Here is a 19,309-nt window from a genome sequence, read left to right on the forward strand (position 1 = left end):
AATGCTTTTAAATTCCTTCAGCAGGGATGATCACAGCAAGACAAAAAGCCACAACAAAGGGGCACCCAGGACAAGGGAAACCTTCCCTCGCTGGTAGGAGCTCACAGCTAAGTTCCTCTGAAGAAACTAGAATCCTTTTCTTCCATTATTACAAATAAATAAAGATAATAGACCTAGTTTTAAGTTTTATTCTCATTTGAGTCAACAATATTTTTGAATGACAAAATATTTTCTATATATGATATTTGAGTGATCAAGTGACAGATGAATTGAACAAGTTATCTGTGGCTCTAAATATCTCTCCATTGTACTCCCATTGTTTCACTAGCAATAAAATGTTATTGAAACAACAATAATAAATAGAAAACCTGCCTATTTTCCCATACTAGTTAATGTGAGAAGAAAACACCTGCCCATTGCAGTTCCACAAAAATGGTTTTAATATAGGGTCACAGAAAATTCAAAGGTTTTATAGCCCACTATAAAACAGCCCTTTGTCTTTTCCCACTAATTCCCTAGTGTCACATTTAACAAAACAAGGAAACTACAGATAATAGAGGTGTTTGCAGATTAGCCTTCCAAGCCATAAATAACATAGGGTTTTGCTCACCTACAAATATTAAGGCAGCTTATCAATGTTTAAGTGCCTTCCTCTTTGTAATGGTCGCTAACATTTTAACCCAGGCAAATTGAGAATTTTTTCTTTCCTGTCTTCTTACATTGACAGAGTACACATTCATAAGATTCTATAATCAGATTTCACGGTATAAAGAGTGAGACATCACCTAAACACTCGCCTGCGACCTGAAAGGCCCTGTTTTGGAAGATGTGTCTGCTTTATGCTTTCTTTGTTTTGCTCTCTCTTAGCTATGGTTTCGATCCTAACTGTCCTGGAAGATGCAGCTGTGATTCAGAGCAGTCGGTGCAATGCTACAGGCTAACGGAGGTGCCGTCAGGTATTCCTTCCACCACCAAGAAGCTCTACGTCAGTCATAGCAAAATTCAGCACCTTCAGGTAATTACTCATTCTACACTCAAGTTACTGCAATTTTATTTTGTGAGATAGGGTGAGGGGCAAGTGTGGGTTTGTTAAACTTGATTTAAATAATCAAAACGTAAAGTGATGGTTATGAAGTCGGGTAGTTGCACTAGCTACCTGTTTGCTCTGTACACTGAGATGGGTATATGCCTCTGGATATTTCTTTTTAGGAAAGTAGCCCCCCCAAAATCGGAGTCTATAATTAATTTTTTATTTTTGAAAATTCTAATTATGCTGTTGTGGAGTAAAAGTAAAGAAATGACTCTTTCTTAACAAAAAGAGTTTGAGATCATATGGCCCCTTTTTCTCCACATATTAAAAAGAAGTCCTTTTAGGGGAAAAGTAGTTTTGTACGTGCCATAGAAGGCAGATGATACTTAGAACATTATAAGACTATCAAGGTGAATGCAGCATATGAGAATTACTCATACAAACTCTACAAACCAGCCAGGCATCAGTGTCTTTGTGGAAACATATACAGAAGAAATACGTGTTTTTGTTTTGCGACATTACTGCAATTCTCATTCTACGTGCTTTTAATTATGATGTCTATTTTCATGCTTACCTATTCAGAGGGCACTGAAAAGAGTGCTATAGATTTGTCTGACTTGTATAACACAAAGAAGCTTTTTAAAAAATTTTACTTATTTATTGTTGGCTGCGTTGGGTCTTCGTTGCTGCGCGCAGGCTTTCTCTAGTTGCAGGGAGGCGGAGTCGCTCTTTGTTGCGGTGCGTGGGCTTCTCATTGCGGTGGCTTCTTTTGCTGCCGAGCACAGGCTCTAGGCACGCGGGATTCAGTAGTTGTGGCACACGAGCTTAGTTGCTCCATGGCATGTGGGATCCTCCAGGACCAGGGTTCAAACCCATATCCCCTGCATTGACAGGCGGATTCTTAACCACTGCGCCACCAGGGAAGCCCGAAACTTTTGTTTCTGACCTTTGGTATTTTGAAAGGCATCAAGAGACTAGAGTTCTCATTCTAGTTTTCTCATTAACTAGAGATAGAACTACCTTAGACAAGCAGTTAAAAAAACCTGCAGACCTCATTTGTTACCTTTATGATGTGAGAAGGCTGGATTAGATTGGGGATCCCAGGAACTTTCTAGATGGAAAATTCTATGACTCTGAGTTTGCCTTTACTGGTCACTGCTTCTCCCTCATTGACCCAAATCTTAAGATAAGGAAAGGCCTGTCTGTGATCCAGGTGCAGAGAGTCAGCAGGTGAATGTACTTTTCCTTCAAACAGAGACACTCCCCCCTCCCTTTTTATTTGGTTAAGAAATTTTAATGTAGGTGCACATAAACACAGGGAGTTTAAAAGATGTGCCATGGTATTTATGTCGAGGCTCAATAAGCACAATTGCCTGGTCATCATCTGTTTACTTTCCTCTTCTAATCCAGTAGTGCCTAATGCCAGAGAGCAGGTCTGACCCTGTCAGGTCTCAGCATTCAATCAAGACACCTGGTTAAAGGGCAAGATGCTTAAATATTTGTCCTGAGGACTTGAGATACCGAGAGCTGGAGTGTCAACTAAGCCTGGTAATGATCCCACACTGCTGCTTTGCAGCCAATAAGATGAAATTATGCCTCTCGTCAAATTCACTTATTGGATGAGTTCATTTGTCATTGGTTTAAGTTCACTGAACAGCAATACTGCCACTTCCCTGACTTTAACCCAGTTAATTATCTCTAGGAAGCACAGTTCACAGCAGAAAGGTTGGCAAAAGAGAGGATTGTTTTGTGAAGGAAGTAGAAAGCTCTGACCTATAATCCTCTTTTCTCTTTTAAAAATCCTTAGGCTTTAAATGACCATAGTTTACTTGCATTTGGTGAATGCAATGTATATCTGTTTATTTGGTTTGAACTACAGAATTGGGTGCCTATATTTAAAGTAAAAAGTCTTAAAATGGATCTTCAGATTAATAGCAATAGAAATTATATATATATATACACACATATATGTGCATATATATACACATACATCACATATATGCATATATGCACAACATATATATATATACACACACACACATATATGTGTATATACACCACAATTTTAAATGTTTCAGTTACTTGTTCATATAATTCAACTGTCTTTGGGTCTGTGAATGCTGTGTTTGAGACTGGGGATAAAAGATGAAAAATTCAGTTCTAGGAGTTCCCTGGTGGCCTAGTGGTTAGGATTCTGGGCTTTCACTGCCATGGCCCAGGTTCAATCCCTGGTCAGGGAATTAAGATCCTGCAAGCCATGCAGCACAGCTGGAAAAAAAAGTAAAAATTCATAGTTCCTGCCCTCAAGAGGGACTTTATCCATTTATCTGTAAAAATCCCTACTTCTTTGAGATGCATGCCATCAGACTGTAACACTCTGTGCCTCTGTGTGTCTTATACTGTGCCCCTGGTCCCTTCCATACTGGCTCCTACTCTTCCTCTCCATCCTAAGTCCTGCATCTTTTGGTGTGCCTTCAGTGTCCAATATCCTAGTCCCATTCCTTGAACTCATAAAAAAGTATCTATCTACATTTCCACTTCACCACAGCCGTCTACTCTCTTGCTTATATAATAATCCTCATTATATCTGAAACTTCTGCACTCAAAAATCTTGAATTCCCATACCCACTCTCTGGTCATCATGTCCTTTCCCTTCAGCTGCCATACTCTGCACTTATCTTTCCACTTCATGGAGACTTCTAATCCTAGATCTACCCACTTTCTCTCAGATAATCAGTTCATTTCTTATCTATCTTCTTTCCCTAACCCTTCCCTCTTTGCATCCCACAATTAATTATCTCAACACCTATTCAGCAAAGCCTCAGTCTTATGTTAGGGTGATCGTTTTCCTTTGTTTCTCCTATATCTGGACAGCTGGGTGCTGCTGGAGAGGATTACACCTGGTGTCATATCCAAGATAGCTTTTACCAAACCCAAGGTCATGAAAATGTATGCCTATATTTTCTTCTAAGAGTTTTATAGTTTTAGCTCTAACGTTTAGAGGACAAATAGAAATGTCTTTATGGTGGCAGTCAATTAAAATAATTGCACTTTACATCTTTTGTGGAGAGAAGAAGCTACTTCAAATTCCTCTTGGGTAAGAAATATATGGTTTATCAACAAGTGTGGGGGGGAATTATAGATTCTTTTTATATTCTCTCCATACTTTTCAGGTTTTTTAATTGTTTACAGAGAACAAGTGTTGCTTTGATCATCAGAAAAAAAATTCCAACACAGTTTATAAACTCCTTGCTGGCTTGGTTCACACATGTCTGAGGCAGTCACTGTGAGGGTGTGTGAGTTTCCTGTGTGCACTGGACCTATAAGGTGACTAAGAAAGGCAGGTAACCTTCTAATGCTTGAAGTAGGGCCTGCCCAGCATTAAAACGTGAAACAAAGCCTTTGCATGGGGAAACCAGCAGAAGTTGCCCCTCTACTCTATTTCATTTTACTTGGTTTGCTTTTTTTTTTTCTTTTTAAACTTTTCTTATTATATAGTAACTTTTATCTACATAGGTATTAGGCTCACTAAACTGTACAACTGTGATGGCAGGAATTTTACTTAGCTAAGCTTCCTAAGCCTAATTGTTAACACCAAGCCATACTTGCCTTGCTTTTTAAGCAATGTTGAAAAACTGCCAGCAGCCCCAAGGTTAGCTGCAGGGCAAAAGCATCTCTTTCCACATCTCTTGAGCACAACCCTGCTTAGGCCATGGAAATGGAAAAACAGGTCTGGCAGAATTTTTTTCCCTTTGTCAGCTCTGCAAACTCAACTGATAAGTTGAAAATCATTGGGGGTCTTCCTCACTGTTTGTGGCACCAGAACTCTATACTCTTCAGCTAAATGCATGTTATAAACACTAAGGTTAAAAATATATGTGTTGGGGTAAGGTAAACCTGGGTGGGAAGCCGAACTTTTCCACTTACTAGCAAGACATACTTGGACATTTTGTTTTGCCTTCTTGAGTTTACCTCATTGAAAAGGGAATAATCATGCTTACACATAGATCTTTGTAAAGATAAGCATAGTAAATACTTAGAAAATGGTGGCCATTTTAACTAATAATAATCAAAAGTAATCTGCATTGACCTGATAAAGAGCAAAGGTTCTCTATGCTTAATAATAGGAAACAACTATTCACTGGATTCAGTTAAGAAAATGACCTATATTTACTATTAGCTAGTCTATATACTTTACAAATAGAAATGAAGACAAATTGAAGCTCTGACACCACTCTTTGTCTAGTCCCCATAGAAATTGCCCATTCAGATCCATGTCATCTCCGAGACTTGCTACATAGTCAGCAATCTTTTAGGGTCTGTGGTCACTCAGATAGAAGTAGAAGCATTTACAACACCAAGGTCTTTTTTGTGGGAGATCAACAGTCCCAAAGGTGAAAAGCTATGTGTAGAGTCAATTATGACTTTACATGAAAGAAAGCCTAGAAAAAGGTACTTCAGGATGAAGAACAGATTAAACAACACTGAATCTTGGACAGGTCATTTAATTTTTTTTTGGCATCATTCCTTGTATGGAAGATTTGGACTAGATAATCTCTAAAATTTCTGCTTTTCTAAAACTCTATGATCCGTGTCCAGATCTTGAGTCTTTTTTGAAAAACATTAATTATAGACCACAGGCAATGGAAAATGTATTAGAAAATGATGAGTTGAGGAAGAAAGAGCTTTGGAGTCCAATAGACTTTGTTGAAATTCTCAACTCTTTCAAGTTTGACGATACCAAACTTTCAGGGTTATTAGGAGAATTAATGATAACACATAAAAAAGTACTTGGAACTTGTAGATGCTCAACAAATGCAAAAAAAAAAAGCTATTGATCTTGGGATTAAGACTAATTAATACATCTGATTAATCATTAAGAAAATATCAAATGTTAGTAGCAATATATAAGCCAAGGCAGCTATCAAAACTATTATAATTAAAAATATCTGTTTATGGAGTTTTTAACATGAGATTCTTCAGCTAGAATATCATATTAGGAAATACTTTAAAATATACCATAATTCACATCACGTGTCTTCCCAGAATATAAATACCTGTAACAAATACGTGATGCAAAATTAACCCACTTTTAAGGTATTAATCATGTATTGATGTTACAAAAGAGCTCAACTTCACAATTAAATCCAACATTTAGAAACTGTAGATAGTAAGACATAAAAGTGTGCACTGAAAATTCCAGCTTAATTGAATTCTAAAGCAGGTTGAAAGTTTTGTGAAGATTTATCAAGCTCAGGAAAATCTGGAACAATTCCTCTTTTTGCCTAAACATGATTTTACTCTGAGAACCAAATACCAAATTACATCATCCTAGAAAAGAGGTGGATGTCCACCTAGGAGGAGTTTGGAGGATATGTGGAGAGATAGGGGTGCTTGAACTTGCAAACCATGGAGAAAGTACAGCAGATTTGGTAATTTCTAAAATCTAGGAGAGGAATAGCATTAGGTCTGGGATATATGCATGAATGGACTCCTTGCTCTACAGAGATGGAGACACATGTATCCTGTTTGTTTCTTCATGACCCTTTTTCATCAGTGAAGCATAAATTGGCCGGTAGGAACAACGAGGCTAGTTTTCCAAACTATTATACAGTTGAAAATGTTTTTCTGATAGGCCCATTCTATTGATAGCAGTATCTAGGACATTAAAATTTTTTTACTTTTAATGCTTAAATTGTTAAAAAGGTAATTTATAATTTAAAAAAATCTAAACATTGCAAAACGTAGATAGATAATGAAAATTCCTTATAATTTTATCCCCTAGAGTTAGAAACTCTAGTTAATAGTTTGGTGAAATATTTCCAGATTGTTTCTTTTTTGGCTATTACAAGATGATGCAACCAAGAACAGCCTATTGCATAAATCATTGTGCAATTTTTAAGTACTTCTACCTAGAAGTAAATTTGCTGGGTCAAAGAATACGCAGCAAAAGTTGGCCAACTTTATGTCTACCAATAGTGTGTGAAAGTGCTTAAAATATTTTAGACATGTTATACTGTTAACAAATGAATAAAAATGGTCAGAACCTGAGTTTCTATCCTTTTCCAAGAGATATTTAAATAGATCCTGAATGGAAATCTGAAGTATCATTAGTATTGAATGATAACGTATATGGCTTTTTTTTTCTTACAATAATCCTAATTTACTGCTTTTCTCCCCCATTCCCCATCCCTGAATTTTTTGTAGCTGTCTAACTTCACCCAAATGTCAGCTCTAGAAGATTTTATTCTGCTGGCCAGTGGAACAGAGTCGGTAGAAAATGACACTTTCAAGACTCTGAGTACTTTGAAGACCTTGGAACTCTGGAAAAATAAGTTAAGACAGGTCCCCAGTGCTCTCCCAGCCAGTCTTGAAGTGTTAAAACTAAATGATAATTCAATATATGTCCTTCACGGATCTGATTTTGAAGGACTGAAGAAATTAAAAATCCTTGAACTGAAAAACAATCTGATCTCTTCTCTCCCTCCCAGCATGCTCTCTTCTCTTGTCAGTTTGCAAAGCTTGGTGTTGGACAGCAACAATATCGAGTCTGTGAATGGACCACTGGCACTTCCCCATCTGAAACATCTGAGCATGGAGAATAATAAGCTACATCTCATACCAGCTAGCTTCTTCACTTCTCTTCAGTCTTTGCAGTTTCTCAGTTTCAGTAGTAACTTTCTGACTAAAATTCCTATTAACCTGCCCAAATCCTTGCTCTCATTAAAAATGGAGAGAAACCGGCTCAAAGTGGTAAGGTTTCAAGATATGAAACATTTGGAGAATCTTTCCCATCTTTACCTGTCAGAAAACTCACTCTCTTCCATAGATGGGGCACAGCTCCTTGCCAATTTAACTACCCTTGAGCTGTCCCAAAACCAGCTTCAAACGTTGCCCCTCAGACTACCAGCAAGGCTACAAAAGCTTGATATCAGCAACAATCTGATTCAGAAAGTTACAGCACAAGACTTCAAGGACCTCCGAGATTTGAAACATTTGTTTCTGGACAACAACATTGTCAGCTTGTTTGAAGCTGGAGCCCTGCAAAGGTGTTTCCAACTCTCCAACCTGGCCCTGGAGCAGAACATGCTTTTGTGTATACCTCTACGGTAAGTGAGCGTTATCATTTACAGTAACTACTAAAAAAGTTTTCCAAAAACTGGGACAACTAAGTACATTATACAAGCAAGGAAAGTCATCCAAGCATACGTAAAGTATCTGATCAAGGCTATCCAAGGGTCCAGGGGTGGAATTTAAACAGGGGTTTGGAATCTCCAGCCCTTAAGCTGACCCCTGCACTAACTTAACTTATCTTGCCTGTAGGACAAGACACCAACAGGGGACATCTGTATTTGAAAATATGCAATGTCACTTTGGGGACGTATGGTAACAAACATCATAGGGGGATGTTACTTGTAAAACTGTGTTCTGGTTTCTAAGTATATGGCCTGGATCTAGCAACAGGCTGACCAGGCATGTGCTTAACCACTAGCAAAGCAGGACACCAGGAAAAAATGAGGTGGGGCGGGGTTGGGGGGAATGTAGTAATACATTTATATTTTTAAAAAGCATTGAAGTAGTATTTGTGGGGAAAAAAATCAAATGTTATATTCTAACATTGTATTTATTTTGAATTATGTATTGGGAACCTCATGTTCTTCTCAGTGCTGTGATTTTTAAAGGGCTTAAGGGATGCTGCTTATTTCTCTGGGTGTCTGTCTGTGAGTGTGTGAGACAATGTGTCCATCTTACTTTCTGTTTTTGGTTGTTTCTTCTGTTCTCTTTCTCTCTCACACAAACACACACACACCCTCATACTCTGACACTTAATTTCTCTTCCAAATACCCCTCCTTCTATACCCAACCCACTGTACCTGTACATTAATTGATCCTATTTATTTAAACTTTGTCACATGTTCCACATTTTAAAGTAGAATTAAAAAACAGTAGAATAAATACTGTTATTCTCCTAAAAAAGATATGTTGTTTATTAAATGTGTCTATTAGTGGATTCTTTTTCCTTTCAGCACTATAGAAAAAAATGCTTCCTGCCCTATTATTATTATCAAATTTCTCATAATTAATGTACCAGCTTCTGGCTTCTGTAGAATCCTGTGGCACTTGATTTACTTATTATCAGTGTTCATTATGATAATTTTTCTTATCAATGAGAAAGGAAAAAATGATCTGATATGGACAGATGTTCATTTTTTTTGCACTGTACCCAATGCAAAACATTGAAAGGTGATTTTTCGAACGGAAATCAGTATTTTAAATTATATATTGAGGATAATTTGAAAGTAATCAATTTCTCTTAATGCCTAAGCATGTGCATACAGTTAATTTAATTCAACAAGTATGTCTTGAGCATTCACCATGTGCCAGGTACTTTACCAGGCACTTGGGATACATCAGTGTAATAAAAGAGGTAAAACTTCTTGTTCTGTACAGCTTAAATTCTAGCAGGGAAAGAGTGACAACATAATATGTAAGTAAAGTATATAATATTGAGATAGTGTTAGGTGTTATAATTAACAACAAAAAGGGGCAGGCAGGATTACCAGGTTCAGGACTACAGTGAATGAGGGTGGATGGTTGCAATTTTCAATAAGGTAAGCATGGTAACCCTCCTGAAAAGGTAAGCTCTGAGCAAAGACTGGAAGGAGGTGAGGGATTTAGTTGTGAAGCTGTCTGGGGGGAAAAGTGTTCTAGACAGAACAGCCCTGAAGACAAGAACATGCAGGCAGTATTTCAGGACTCTAATTCTTGTTGTTATTTAAATAATTTCTCTACTATTTTCAAGCCTTATTTTCTATTACTGCAGGCTCCTCCTCCAAACAAAAACTTGTGTATAAAATAAAAACTTATCAAACAGGTTAGGGAGTGACTGTATCACATAAGGATTCTCAGCAGGCTATGACAGCCATGGGCAAAACTGTGAACTCGGTGGGCTTTTCTATTCGGGTGACCTTTAGAAAGCATTTGGTGAAGTAATCCTGCTAAGTTTAATGAGTGAAAAATAGCTTAATTATTTACTCCTGCCAGGGTATTTGTGTTTTAATAAGTGACTACAGAAAGCACAAAGTTTCTACCCAACAGAGTGTATAATGGAATTGCAAGCCTGAGCTAACCCTAATTTTCAAGTCTGACTTTACGATGGAATTATCTGGAGAACTTTTATAAAGCCTACTCATGCCTAGACCTCATTTCAAACCAATTAAATCAGACGCCCTAGGGTTGTGGCCCAGGCATCGGTATTTTTTAAAAGCTCCCCAGATGAATTTAATGTGTAGCCAGGTTTGAGAAATACTGGGAAAGGACAATGGGGCAAGAAAGAAGATACCAGGGGGCTTTTCCTATGAGGCTTAAATGAAACAACACAACTGTCTGCTTTGTCAAAGAACCTGGCCTGTTATGAGAGCAATGTTCCTGTAGAAAGTGATTTTTTTTTTTTTGCGGTACACGGGCCTCTCACTGTTGTGGCCTCTCCCGTTGCAGAGCACAGGCTCCGGACGCGCAGGCTCAGCGGCCATGGCTCACGGTCCTAGCTGTTCCCCGGCATGTGGGATCTTCCCGGACCGGGGCACGAACCCATGTCCCCTAAATCGGCAGGCGGACTCTCAACCACTGCGCCACCAGGGAAGCCCTAGAGAGTGATTTTTAAATTCCCCATCAGGACCACCACTTCCAAAACCACCATTCCCCAACTTTCCTTTAAATTGGAAAGTGGGAAGGACCCCAAAAAATTTTCCCGTGGTTTTCCTCCCATAAAGAATTAAAACACAATACAATCTATTCCTTATATTTGAATTTTGCGACTTTTATTTATGAGCTTTAAACGTTACACTCTTTCTTTTTATTTGAATGCTTCTTATTCATACACAAAACTACACTTTAAAATTCAGTGTTCTATAAATAAACTGTAAACACAGGCAACCTATCTGTGCTAGTTGCTAACCTAACCTAACCTAACCTGTTAGTCGCCCATTGTGTATCCTATCACAAACTGTTTCCACAAATCCCTTCCTCTGTCTACCATGCTGCAATCTACATTTCATCAGGAAAATAATGGTATATGGTTTTAGGCACACATGAATTAAAATATCTACCCCATTTGCCTAAATATGCTAACTGAGATAGAAACAATACCTAACATTTACTAAGTGCTTACTAAGCTCAGCAGGGAATGAATATACATGTTATTCCGTTACTCCCTTACGACAATCCTGTGAAGGTAGGTACACTGTTTTACCTATTATTTTACAGATTAGAAATTAAGGTTAAGAGGTATCAAGAAACTTGCTGGAAGTCATATGGTCAATAAAGTTTGGAGTCAGGGTTAAATACAGTAGTCTAACCCCGGGGCCTGGGAATTTTAGGCACTGCACCCTCGCCCTCTGAGGTTTACTCTGCTATCAATACACTCCACTACTTAGAATTTAGTCTACCCAAGACCTGGGGTCTTGCTTCTTGCTGCTTCTCATTTCACCAAGCTGCAGCTCGGGGAGCAAATGTAAGTTACATCACCCCTTCTTTATTCACAATCTGGATAATTCAAATCCAGGATAGCTTTCTACAATCTGATGAAGCCAGTCAGCATTTTCTCTTACTCAAGTGCCATCTACAGACATAATGGGGGTGCGCCCCTTTTTTACTCTAAAAAGCGACACTGCCGAAAGAAGAAATAGCATTTCTAGACATATGTTTGTCGTAAAATCAGGGCTACCTTTTTGTATAAATCAGACTTATAAAGATAAATTATATCAAAGCAATAAATGACTACCCAAAGGTCACAGAAGGAGGAAATTAGTGACTTCTCTTACAGTGCCATTTTGGTTATCCGTAGAAACACGAAAGAAAAAAAAAGGTACTCCTAAGACCAGGTACAGTTTTTGGCTGCCCAGCCCAGAACTGAATAACTGTATTTGTTTAAAAGAAAGCTTGGCTTGCTCATTTTCGTTACTAACATTTTCATGTAACTTCTGTGTACTGAGCACTTTCATCTATATAGTGGAAAATCAGAAGCTTTAAAGAGCTAAATAACTTACCTAAAGTCACATGCTGGTGAATAGAATAGCCAAAGTTAGAACTCGAGTCTTAATAAGTAGACTTGACTCTCTGGTTTACTCTGCCGTATCTTTCCTCAGCTGTGCTCCCTGTGCTCCCTGTACTCTCAATAGTTACAGAGTCTCGCTTACTGCCTCACCACCTATTAACAGGCCATTTTTCCTTGAAAAAAAAAAAAAAGCTATGCACAAGAGATTTTCTGTATAACTTTTAGAGATGTACCTTGTATAAGCTGGTGTGTGCACAAAATTACATTGTCTTAGGGATTAACTTCAAATTCAATTTAAACTGTGGATACCAATTTGAAAATTGTTAGTGGTATTCACAGTAAACCAACTGAGAGAAATGTCTTTGCAGAAGCTTTTATCAAACTGTTAAAATGTGTGGAGTGATTTTCCCTGGTAAATTAATCTGCTTTGTTAGGTAAATTTAATTCCAATGAAAAAGAAAGCACTTTAAACAAATAAGACTTTAAAATACTCAAAAGCACAAGTACTTACGTATGTATATGTATTATATGGTTTAGGAGAGGAATACAAATATAAAATACATGAACGTAGGGCTCCCCTGGTGGCGCAGTGGTTGAGAGTCCACCTGCCGATGCAGAGGACACAGGTTCATGCCCCGGTCCGGGAAGATCCCACATGCCGCGGAGCAGCTAGGCCCGTGAGCCATGGCCGCTGAGCCTGTGTGTCCGGAGCCTGTGCTCCGCAACGGGAGAGGCCACAACAGTGAGAGGCCCACGTACCGCAAAAAAAAAAAAAAAAAAAAAAATTACATGAACGTAAATATATATAAATATAAAATGTAAGTATCAAAGAAAAAAACAAGGGCAAAATTTAGGCTAAGTGCCAATAACCTAAAAGATTAACGTTTCAGAATGAAATTCATATGAGAATACTATAACAAACAAAAGGTAATATTGTCATAAAATATGTTTAAATTCATTTGCTTTTTTCTCTTTGACATAGCAATCATATGACGGGGACCACCACAAAAAAATTCACTAAATACTAAAAAGAATGAAATGTACATCTAATATGTTCACACTGTATGAAGATAGCATTCAGATGGTATTTCAAGGGACATTTTTCCTATAAAGCTTTCTCACTTCTTGTACTTCACAAAGAGAATAGCACTTAATATAAAGTTGACTAGCAGAAAGATTTTCAGTTCACAATTGTGATTATTATTTATTTTTTATCAACAGGCATTAGCATGACATTTTTCAAATTGATATCCACGGTTAAATTTTTTTTTTCCTGATTATAAAGAAATACCTGTTCAAGTTGAAAATTTAGCGTGCTGAAAAATAAAAAAGTCACCCATAACTGTTCAACCAGAACCTATGCCTAGCGATAATTTGTTTTTATGTATTTGAGATCAGTCAATTTTTTTTCTATTTTTTCCATTTAACATTATAGTGTGGTTTTTCTCTCCATTTTCCCTTTTCTATTTTTTCCAAGTATCACTATGGACCCAGGGTTCTTAATTCATTCAGTGTGTTATGATCATTTATAGTTGCTAGTCTCTTTTGGTGCTCAAATTTCCCCAAATTTGGCTAGTGGGAGCCCCTCCAAGCTGGTTCCTATGTTCATGAGACATGATTCCATTACCTCTCTTTTTATAAACTTGTGGTAAAATACACATAACATAAAATTTATGTGTACAATTATTAATTTTTACGTGTACAATTCAATATTGTTAAGTATCTTCACATTGTTGTGCAACCAGTCTCCAGAACTTTTTCATCTTGCAAAACCAAAACTCTGCACCCATTAAACAACTCCTCATTTCCCTCCTCCCCTCACCCCCTGACAACCACCATTCTACTTCCTGTTTCTATGAATCTGACTACTCTAGATATCTTATGTAAGTGGAATCATACAGTAGTTATCTTTTTGTGACAGGCTTTTTTCACTTAACATAATATCCTTATTCATGTTGTAGCATGCGTCAGAATTTCCTTCCTTTCAAGGCTGAATAATATTCCATTGTATGTACTTGTATTTTGTATTTTGCTTATTCATTCATCCATCAGTGGACACTTGGATTGCTTCCACATTTAAACTACTGTGAATTCAATATGGGAGTATAACATGGGTGTATAAATATCTCTTTGAGAGCTTGCTTTCAATTCTTTTGAGTATATACGCAGAAGTGCAATTGCTGGATCATATGCAAGTATAGTTTTAATTTTGGGGGGGAACCACCCATACTGTGTTCCATATTGACTGTACCATTTCACACTCCCATCAACAGGGCACAAAGTTTCCAATTTCTCCACATTCTTGTTAACACTTGTTATTTTCTGGATTTTTGATAGCAACCATCATGATAGGTGTTCCACTAATATTTGAACACTTCATTGCATTCCAGTTCAGACATTCCAGCTTACCTTGCCCCAGACGTGGAATTAGCCATTTTTCCAATAAGTCTTGCTTCTTTTTTTTTTTTAATTTTATCGAAGTATAGTTGATTTACAATGTTGTGTTAATTTCTGCTGTCCTGCAAAGTGATTCAGTTATACATATATATATTCCTTTCCATATTTTTTCCATTATAGTTTATCACAGGATATTGATTATTGTTCCCTGTGCTAAACAATAGGACCTTGTTGTTTATTGAAGCCTTGCTTCTTTTAAGTAGCGACTGGAATTCTGAAACTAAGATCTGTGCGTTCAGTGAGCTTATGCTATTGGGATCACATTGCTACTAGTGTATAATATTGCTTTTAGGTCCTTTCAGTATACAGAGGTAGAAGATATATATTTTTTAAAATCATAAATTCACATTGGTATTTCCAATTCATATTAACATTAGAGTTTTTTCTTCTCTTATTTTATATTTGTATCTTTTTCTCTTACAATGAAAATCTTGGTTCCTAATAAGATTAATATATTTACTTATTTTCTTTATCTTACAGTATTCATTAAAAAGTTTTGAAATTGTATTACTAAGAGTAATATTAACAATAAATATACTGCGAGAAATTTCTTTGCAGATCCTTTTGTCTTTAGAGTCTAAGGCTTAGCTATCTCTACTAATGCTATTCAGAGTACTTTTTCTTTATTTTATATGGTTACATTACCAACATAAACATTTGATTAGTTAATTAGATTTGTTTGTTTTGGCTTGTGTTCAATTTTAGGGCTTGGTTTTGTTTTTATTTGTTTTACGTAAAACGTTAACGTGATTCAAAAGTTAAAACCATATGGAACCAAACACTCCCTATAAGTAACTATTTTAATTCACTTCTGGTTTATCTTTTTTCTTTTTTTTCAAAAACAAGCAAAATGTGTACATGTATTCTTATTTCCCTCTTACACAAAAACTAAGATACTACATACACTATTCCACTTCTTGTTTTTCTTCCCTTTAACAATACTTTCTAGAAATCATTTTATGGGTAATTCATAGAGACCAGCCTCTTTCTTTTTCAAGGCTGCATAGTAGTTCTTTACTGTTGTACTGGGTTGTTTACAGTCTTTTGCTATTATAAATAATACCATAAGAAATACACACGTGCTGTTTTATGTTTGTGGATATAAAATATGGATATGTTTGTGGATATAAAATATCACATCTTCAGAGATTTTACCTAGAAATGAAATTGCTGGGTCGAAGGGTAAATGCACATTATTTTGTTAGGCTTTGCTAAATTCTCCACAGGAGCCATGCCATTTTCAGCTCCCACCAAGCTATGTATGAGATTGTCTGCTTCTTCATGGCTTTGCCCACAGAATGTATTGCTAAGGATTAAGACTTTTTACCAATCTGATAGGTGAGAAATGGAATCTCTGTGTGTTTTTATTCTTCATTTCTCTATTCTGAGTATGGCTGAAGACTTAAAGGCTTTGCTTTTTTTTTCTGAGAATATAAGTTCCTTTTATTTTTTATTTTATTTATTTATTTTTTTAACATCTTTATTGGAGTATAATTGCTTTACAATGGTGTGTTATTTTCTGCTTTACAACAAAATGAATCAGTTATATATATATACATATGTTCCCATATCTCTTCCCTCTTGCGTCTCCCTCCCTCCCACCCTCCCTATACCACCCCTCTAAGTGGTCACAAAGCACCGAGCTGATCTCCCTGTGCTATGCGGCTGCTTCCCACTAGGTATTTTACATTTGGCAGCATATATATGTCCATGCCACTCTCTCGCTTTGTCACAGCTTACCCTTCCCCCTTCCCATATCCTCAAGTCCATTCTCTAGTAGGTCTGTGTCTTTATTCCTGTCTTACCCCTAGGTTCTTCATGACATTTTTTTTTTCTTAGATTCCATATATATGTGTTAGCATACGGTATTTGTCTTTCTCTTTCTGACTTACTTCACTCTGTATGACAGACTCTAGGTCCATCCACCTCATTACAAATAGCTCAATTTCGTTTATTTTTATGGCTGAGTAATATTCCATTGTATATATGTGCCACATCTTCTTTATCCATTCATCTGAAGATGGACACTTAGGTTGTTTCCATCTCCGGGCTATTGTAAATAGAGCTGCAATGAACATTATGGTACATGACTCTTTTTGAATTCTGGTTTTCTCAGGGTATATGCCCAGTAGTGGGATTTCTGGGTCATATGGTAGTTCTATTTGTAGTTTTTTAAGGAACCTCCATACAGTTCTCCACAGTGGCTGTACCAATTCACACTCCCACCAGCAGTGCAAGAGTGTTCCCTTTTCTCCACACCCTCTCCAGCATTTATTGTTTCTAGATTTTTTGATGATGGCCATTCTGACTGGTATGAGATGATATCTCATTGTGGTTTTGATTTGCATTTCTCTAATGATTAGTGATGTTGAGCATCCTTTCATGTGTTTGTTGGCAATCTGTATATCTTCTGTGGAGAAATGTCTATTTAGGTCTTCTGCACATTTTTAAGGCTTCGCTTTTATGTGGATTTCCATTCATACTTTTTGCCCACTTTCAGACTTATTTTAAAACCTTTTCTTCTCAACTTGTAAGAGTCCTTTACATATTAGGGAGATTGGCTCTTTGTCTGGGATATAAAGTGCAGATATTTCCCCCAGTTTGTCTTTTGATTTTGCATATGTCTTTTGCCATATACAATTTCTTTTTCTATGATTTTTAATGTAGTTGATTTATTGATATTTTATAGCTTCTGGATTTTTTTTTTGCGGTATGCGGGCCTCTCACTGTTGTGGCCTCTCCTGTTGCGGAGCACAGGCTCCGGACGTGCAGGCTCAGCGGCCATGGCTCACGGGCCCAGCCGCTCCGCGGCATGTGGGATCTTTCCAGACCGGGGCATGAACCCGTGTCCCCTGCTTCGGCAGGCGGACTCTCAACCACTGCGCCACCAGGGAAGCCCCAGCTTCTGGATTTTTAAGCCATAGTCAGAAAAGTTTTTTTATAGAACTGGTATTTTAAAAATTATTTGAAAATATGATTTTTATGATCACATAATAGTCCATTATCTCTTAATTTCCATATTAGTGGACATTAGCCCTTTATCATTTTTTTGCTGTTATAAATATGATCAAATGTATGACAAACATATTTTTAAATAAATCTCTATTCACTTCTCCTATTATCTCCTATGCTGAAAGGCATGATGTTATTTAAATTCGATACATGTGACCAAATTGTTTCCAAAATGGTACCAGTTTATACTCCCACTAGCAGAGTTTAAGTTCTTACCTCACTACACCCTCATCAGAAATGAATTTTAAAATTTAAATTCAAAATGATGCTCTAATTTCTAACACTGCATCTTTTTTTTTTTTCACTGCATCTTTTATATTCATGAAGAACAACCCTTTTCATATTTTTATTCAATATTTTTACCTTTCCTATAATTTATTGATTCATGGCATCTGCCAACTAAAAAGTTGGAAACTTACTATTTTCCTTATCAATTTGTTACATGATCCAATTTGAAATGAAAAATTAAAGAGTTTACGGCTAGGAACCAGAAAAATCAGAGGGCTAGAAAATAAGACCTATGAGAAAGTGTTAAAGACCTATAGATAAGACTGAGGTTTGCACTTTTAATTAACTTTACAAAATAAAGCTTGTTTTCTAGCTTCAGAGGAAACAGAATGGTACAGAAAAGGTGGGTGTTGCTCAATCTGAGTTGCCTAGGCAGTTATGGAATGATGGTCACAGCCTCCTTTCACATCCTGTTTCCATGCTTTTGCAGGCTCCCGGCAACCTTAGCAAGGCTGGACCTAAAAGGCAATGCCATCCAGGATATTGCTGAGAGGGAGCTCAAGGATCTGAAGCAGCTTCAGGTTCTAAACCTTAGGAACAACAAGATCTCTGCCTTAGACCTCAAAGTCTTGGAGGTGTTGCCTCGCCTCAGGCACCTGTATCTGGATGGAAATCCGTGGAATTGCACCTGCAGTCTCCTGAGAGCCAGGGAGGTCCTGAAGGCCAAGGGCACAGATGTGAGGGGAGGACAATGTGCGGCACCAGCTGAACGACAAGGGGAGAGCTGGATGTCTTCCAAGAAGATAATGAGGCAATGTGAGCATCACTTGCATCTGACCGAGAAAAGCAAAGAGACCAAAAAGAAACCAAAGCCCGAAGAGCACTCCAGCATCAGAATCAGTGTGGGTGATGATGATTATGATTATGACATAGACTGAGGACGAGCTTAGTTTACAGTTTAGAAAAAGGGTTTGTTTCTTTTTTTAAAATAGACTTCATTTGTAGAGCAGTTTTAGGTTCATAGCAGAATTGAGAGGAAGGTACAGAGATTTCCTATATACCTCCTACCCCTACACAAACATAGCCTCCCCCATTGCAACATGTCCCACCAGAATGGAACATTTGTTACAGCTGATGGATCTCTATTGACAGGTCATAATCACCTAAAGTCCATAGTTTACATTAGGGTTTACTCTTGGTGTTGTACATACTCTGGGTTTGGACAAATATATAATGACATGTATTTACCACTATAATATCACACAGAGTAGTTTCACTGCCCTAAAAATCCTCTGTGCTCCAGAAAAAAAGTTGTGGTTTTTTTTTGTTTTGTTTTGTTTTTTTGGGTTTTTTTTTGTGGTACGTGGGCCTCTCACTGTTATGGCCTCTACTGTTGCGGATCACAGGCTCTGGACGCGCAGGCTCAGCGGCCATGGCTCACGGGCCCAGCCGCTCCGCGGCATGTGGGATCCTCCCAGACCGGGGCACAAGCCCGTATCGCCTGCATCAGCAGGCGGACTCTCAAC

The 19,309-nt window shown here is 37.5% G+C and overlaps 1 protein-coding gene across 1 annotated transcript; it reads left to right on the forward strand.

Moving 5' to 3' along the window:
* Positions 1 to 826: 826 nt before the first annotated feature.
* LOC114895966 (nephrocan-like) lies at positions 827 to 18,721 on the forward strand. The gene is made up of 3 exons (XM_029223663.1): positions 827 to 1,015; positions 7,238 to 8,139; positions 18,274 to 18,721. Exons 1-3 carry the CDS (start codon positions 827 to 829, stop codon positions 18,719 to 18,721), a joined length of 1,539 nt encoding a protein of 512 aa, XP_029079496.1.
* The last annotated feature ends 588 nt before the right edge of the window (positions 18,722 to 19,309 follow it).

The sequence above is a fragment of the Monodon monoceros genome, unplaced genomic scaffold, assembly GCF_005190385.1.
Source record: "Monodon monoceros isolate NGI ecotype Baffin Bay Population unplaced genomic scaffold, NGI_Narwhal_1 Super_Scaffold_15, whole genome shotgun sequence".
NCBI classification, from domain to species: Eukaryota; Metazoa; Chordata; class Mammalia; order Artiodactyla; family Monodontidae; genus Monodon; species Monodon monoceros.

What these genes read in the sequence shown, in the direction of transcription:
- LOC114895966 (XM_029223663.1), top strand. Translation starts at nt 827, where the DNA reads ATGTGTCTGCTTTATGCTTTCTTTGTTTTGCTCTCTCTTAGCTATGGT. An exon ending in GCAAAATTCAGCACCTTCAG is followed by an intron (nt 1,016 to 7,237) that starts GTAATTACTCAT and finishes AATTTTTTGTAG; the next exon opens with CTGTCTAACTTCACCCAAAT. An exon ending in CTTTTGTGTATACCTCTACG is followed by an intron (nt 8,140 to 18,273) that starts GTAAGTGAGCGT and finishes ATGCTTTTGCAG; the next exon opens with GCTCCCGGCAACCTTAGCAA.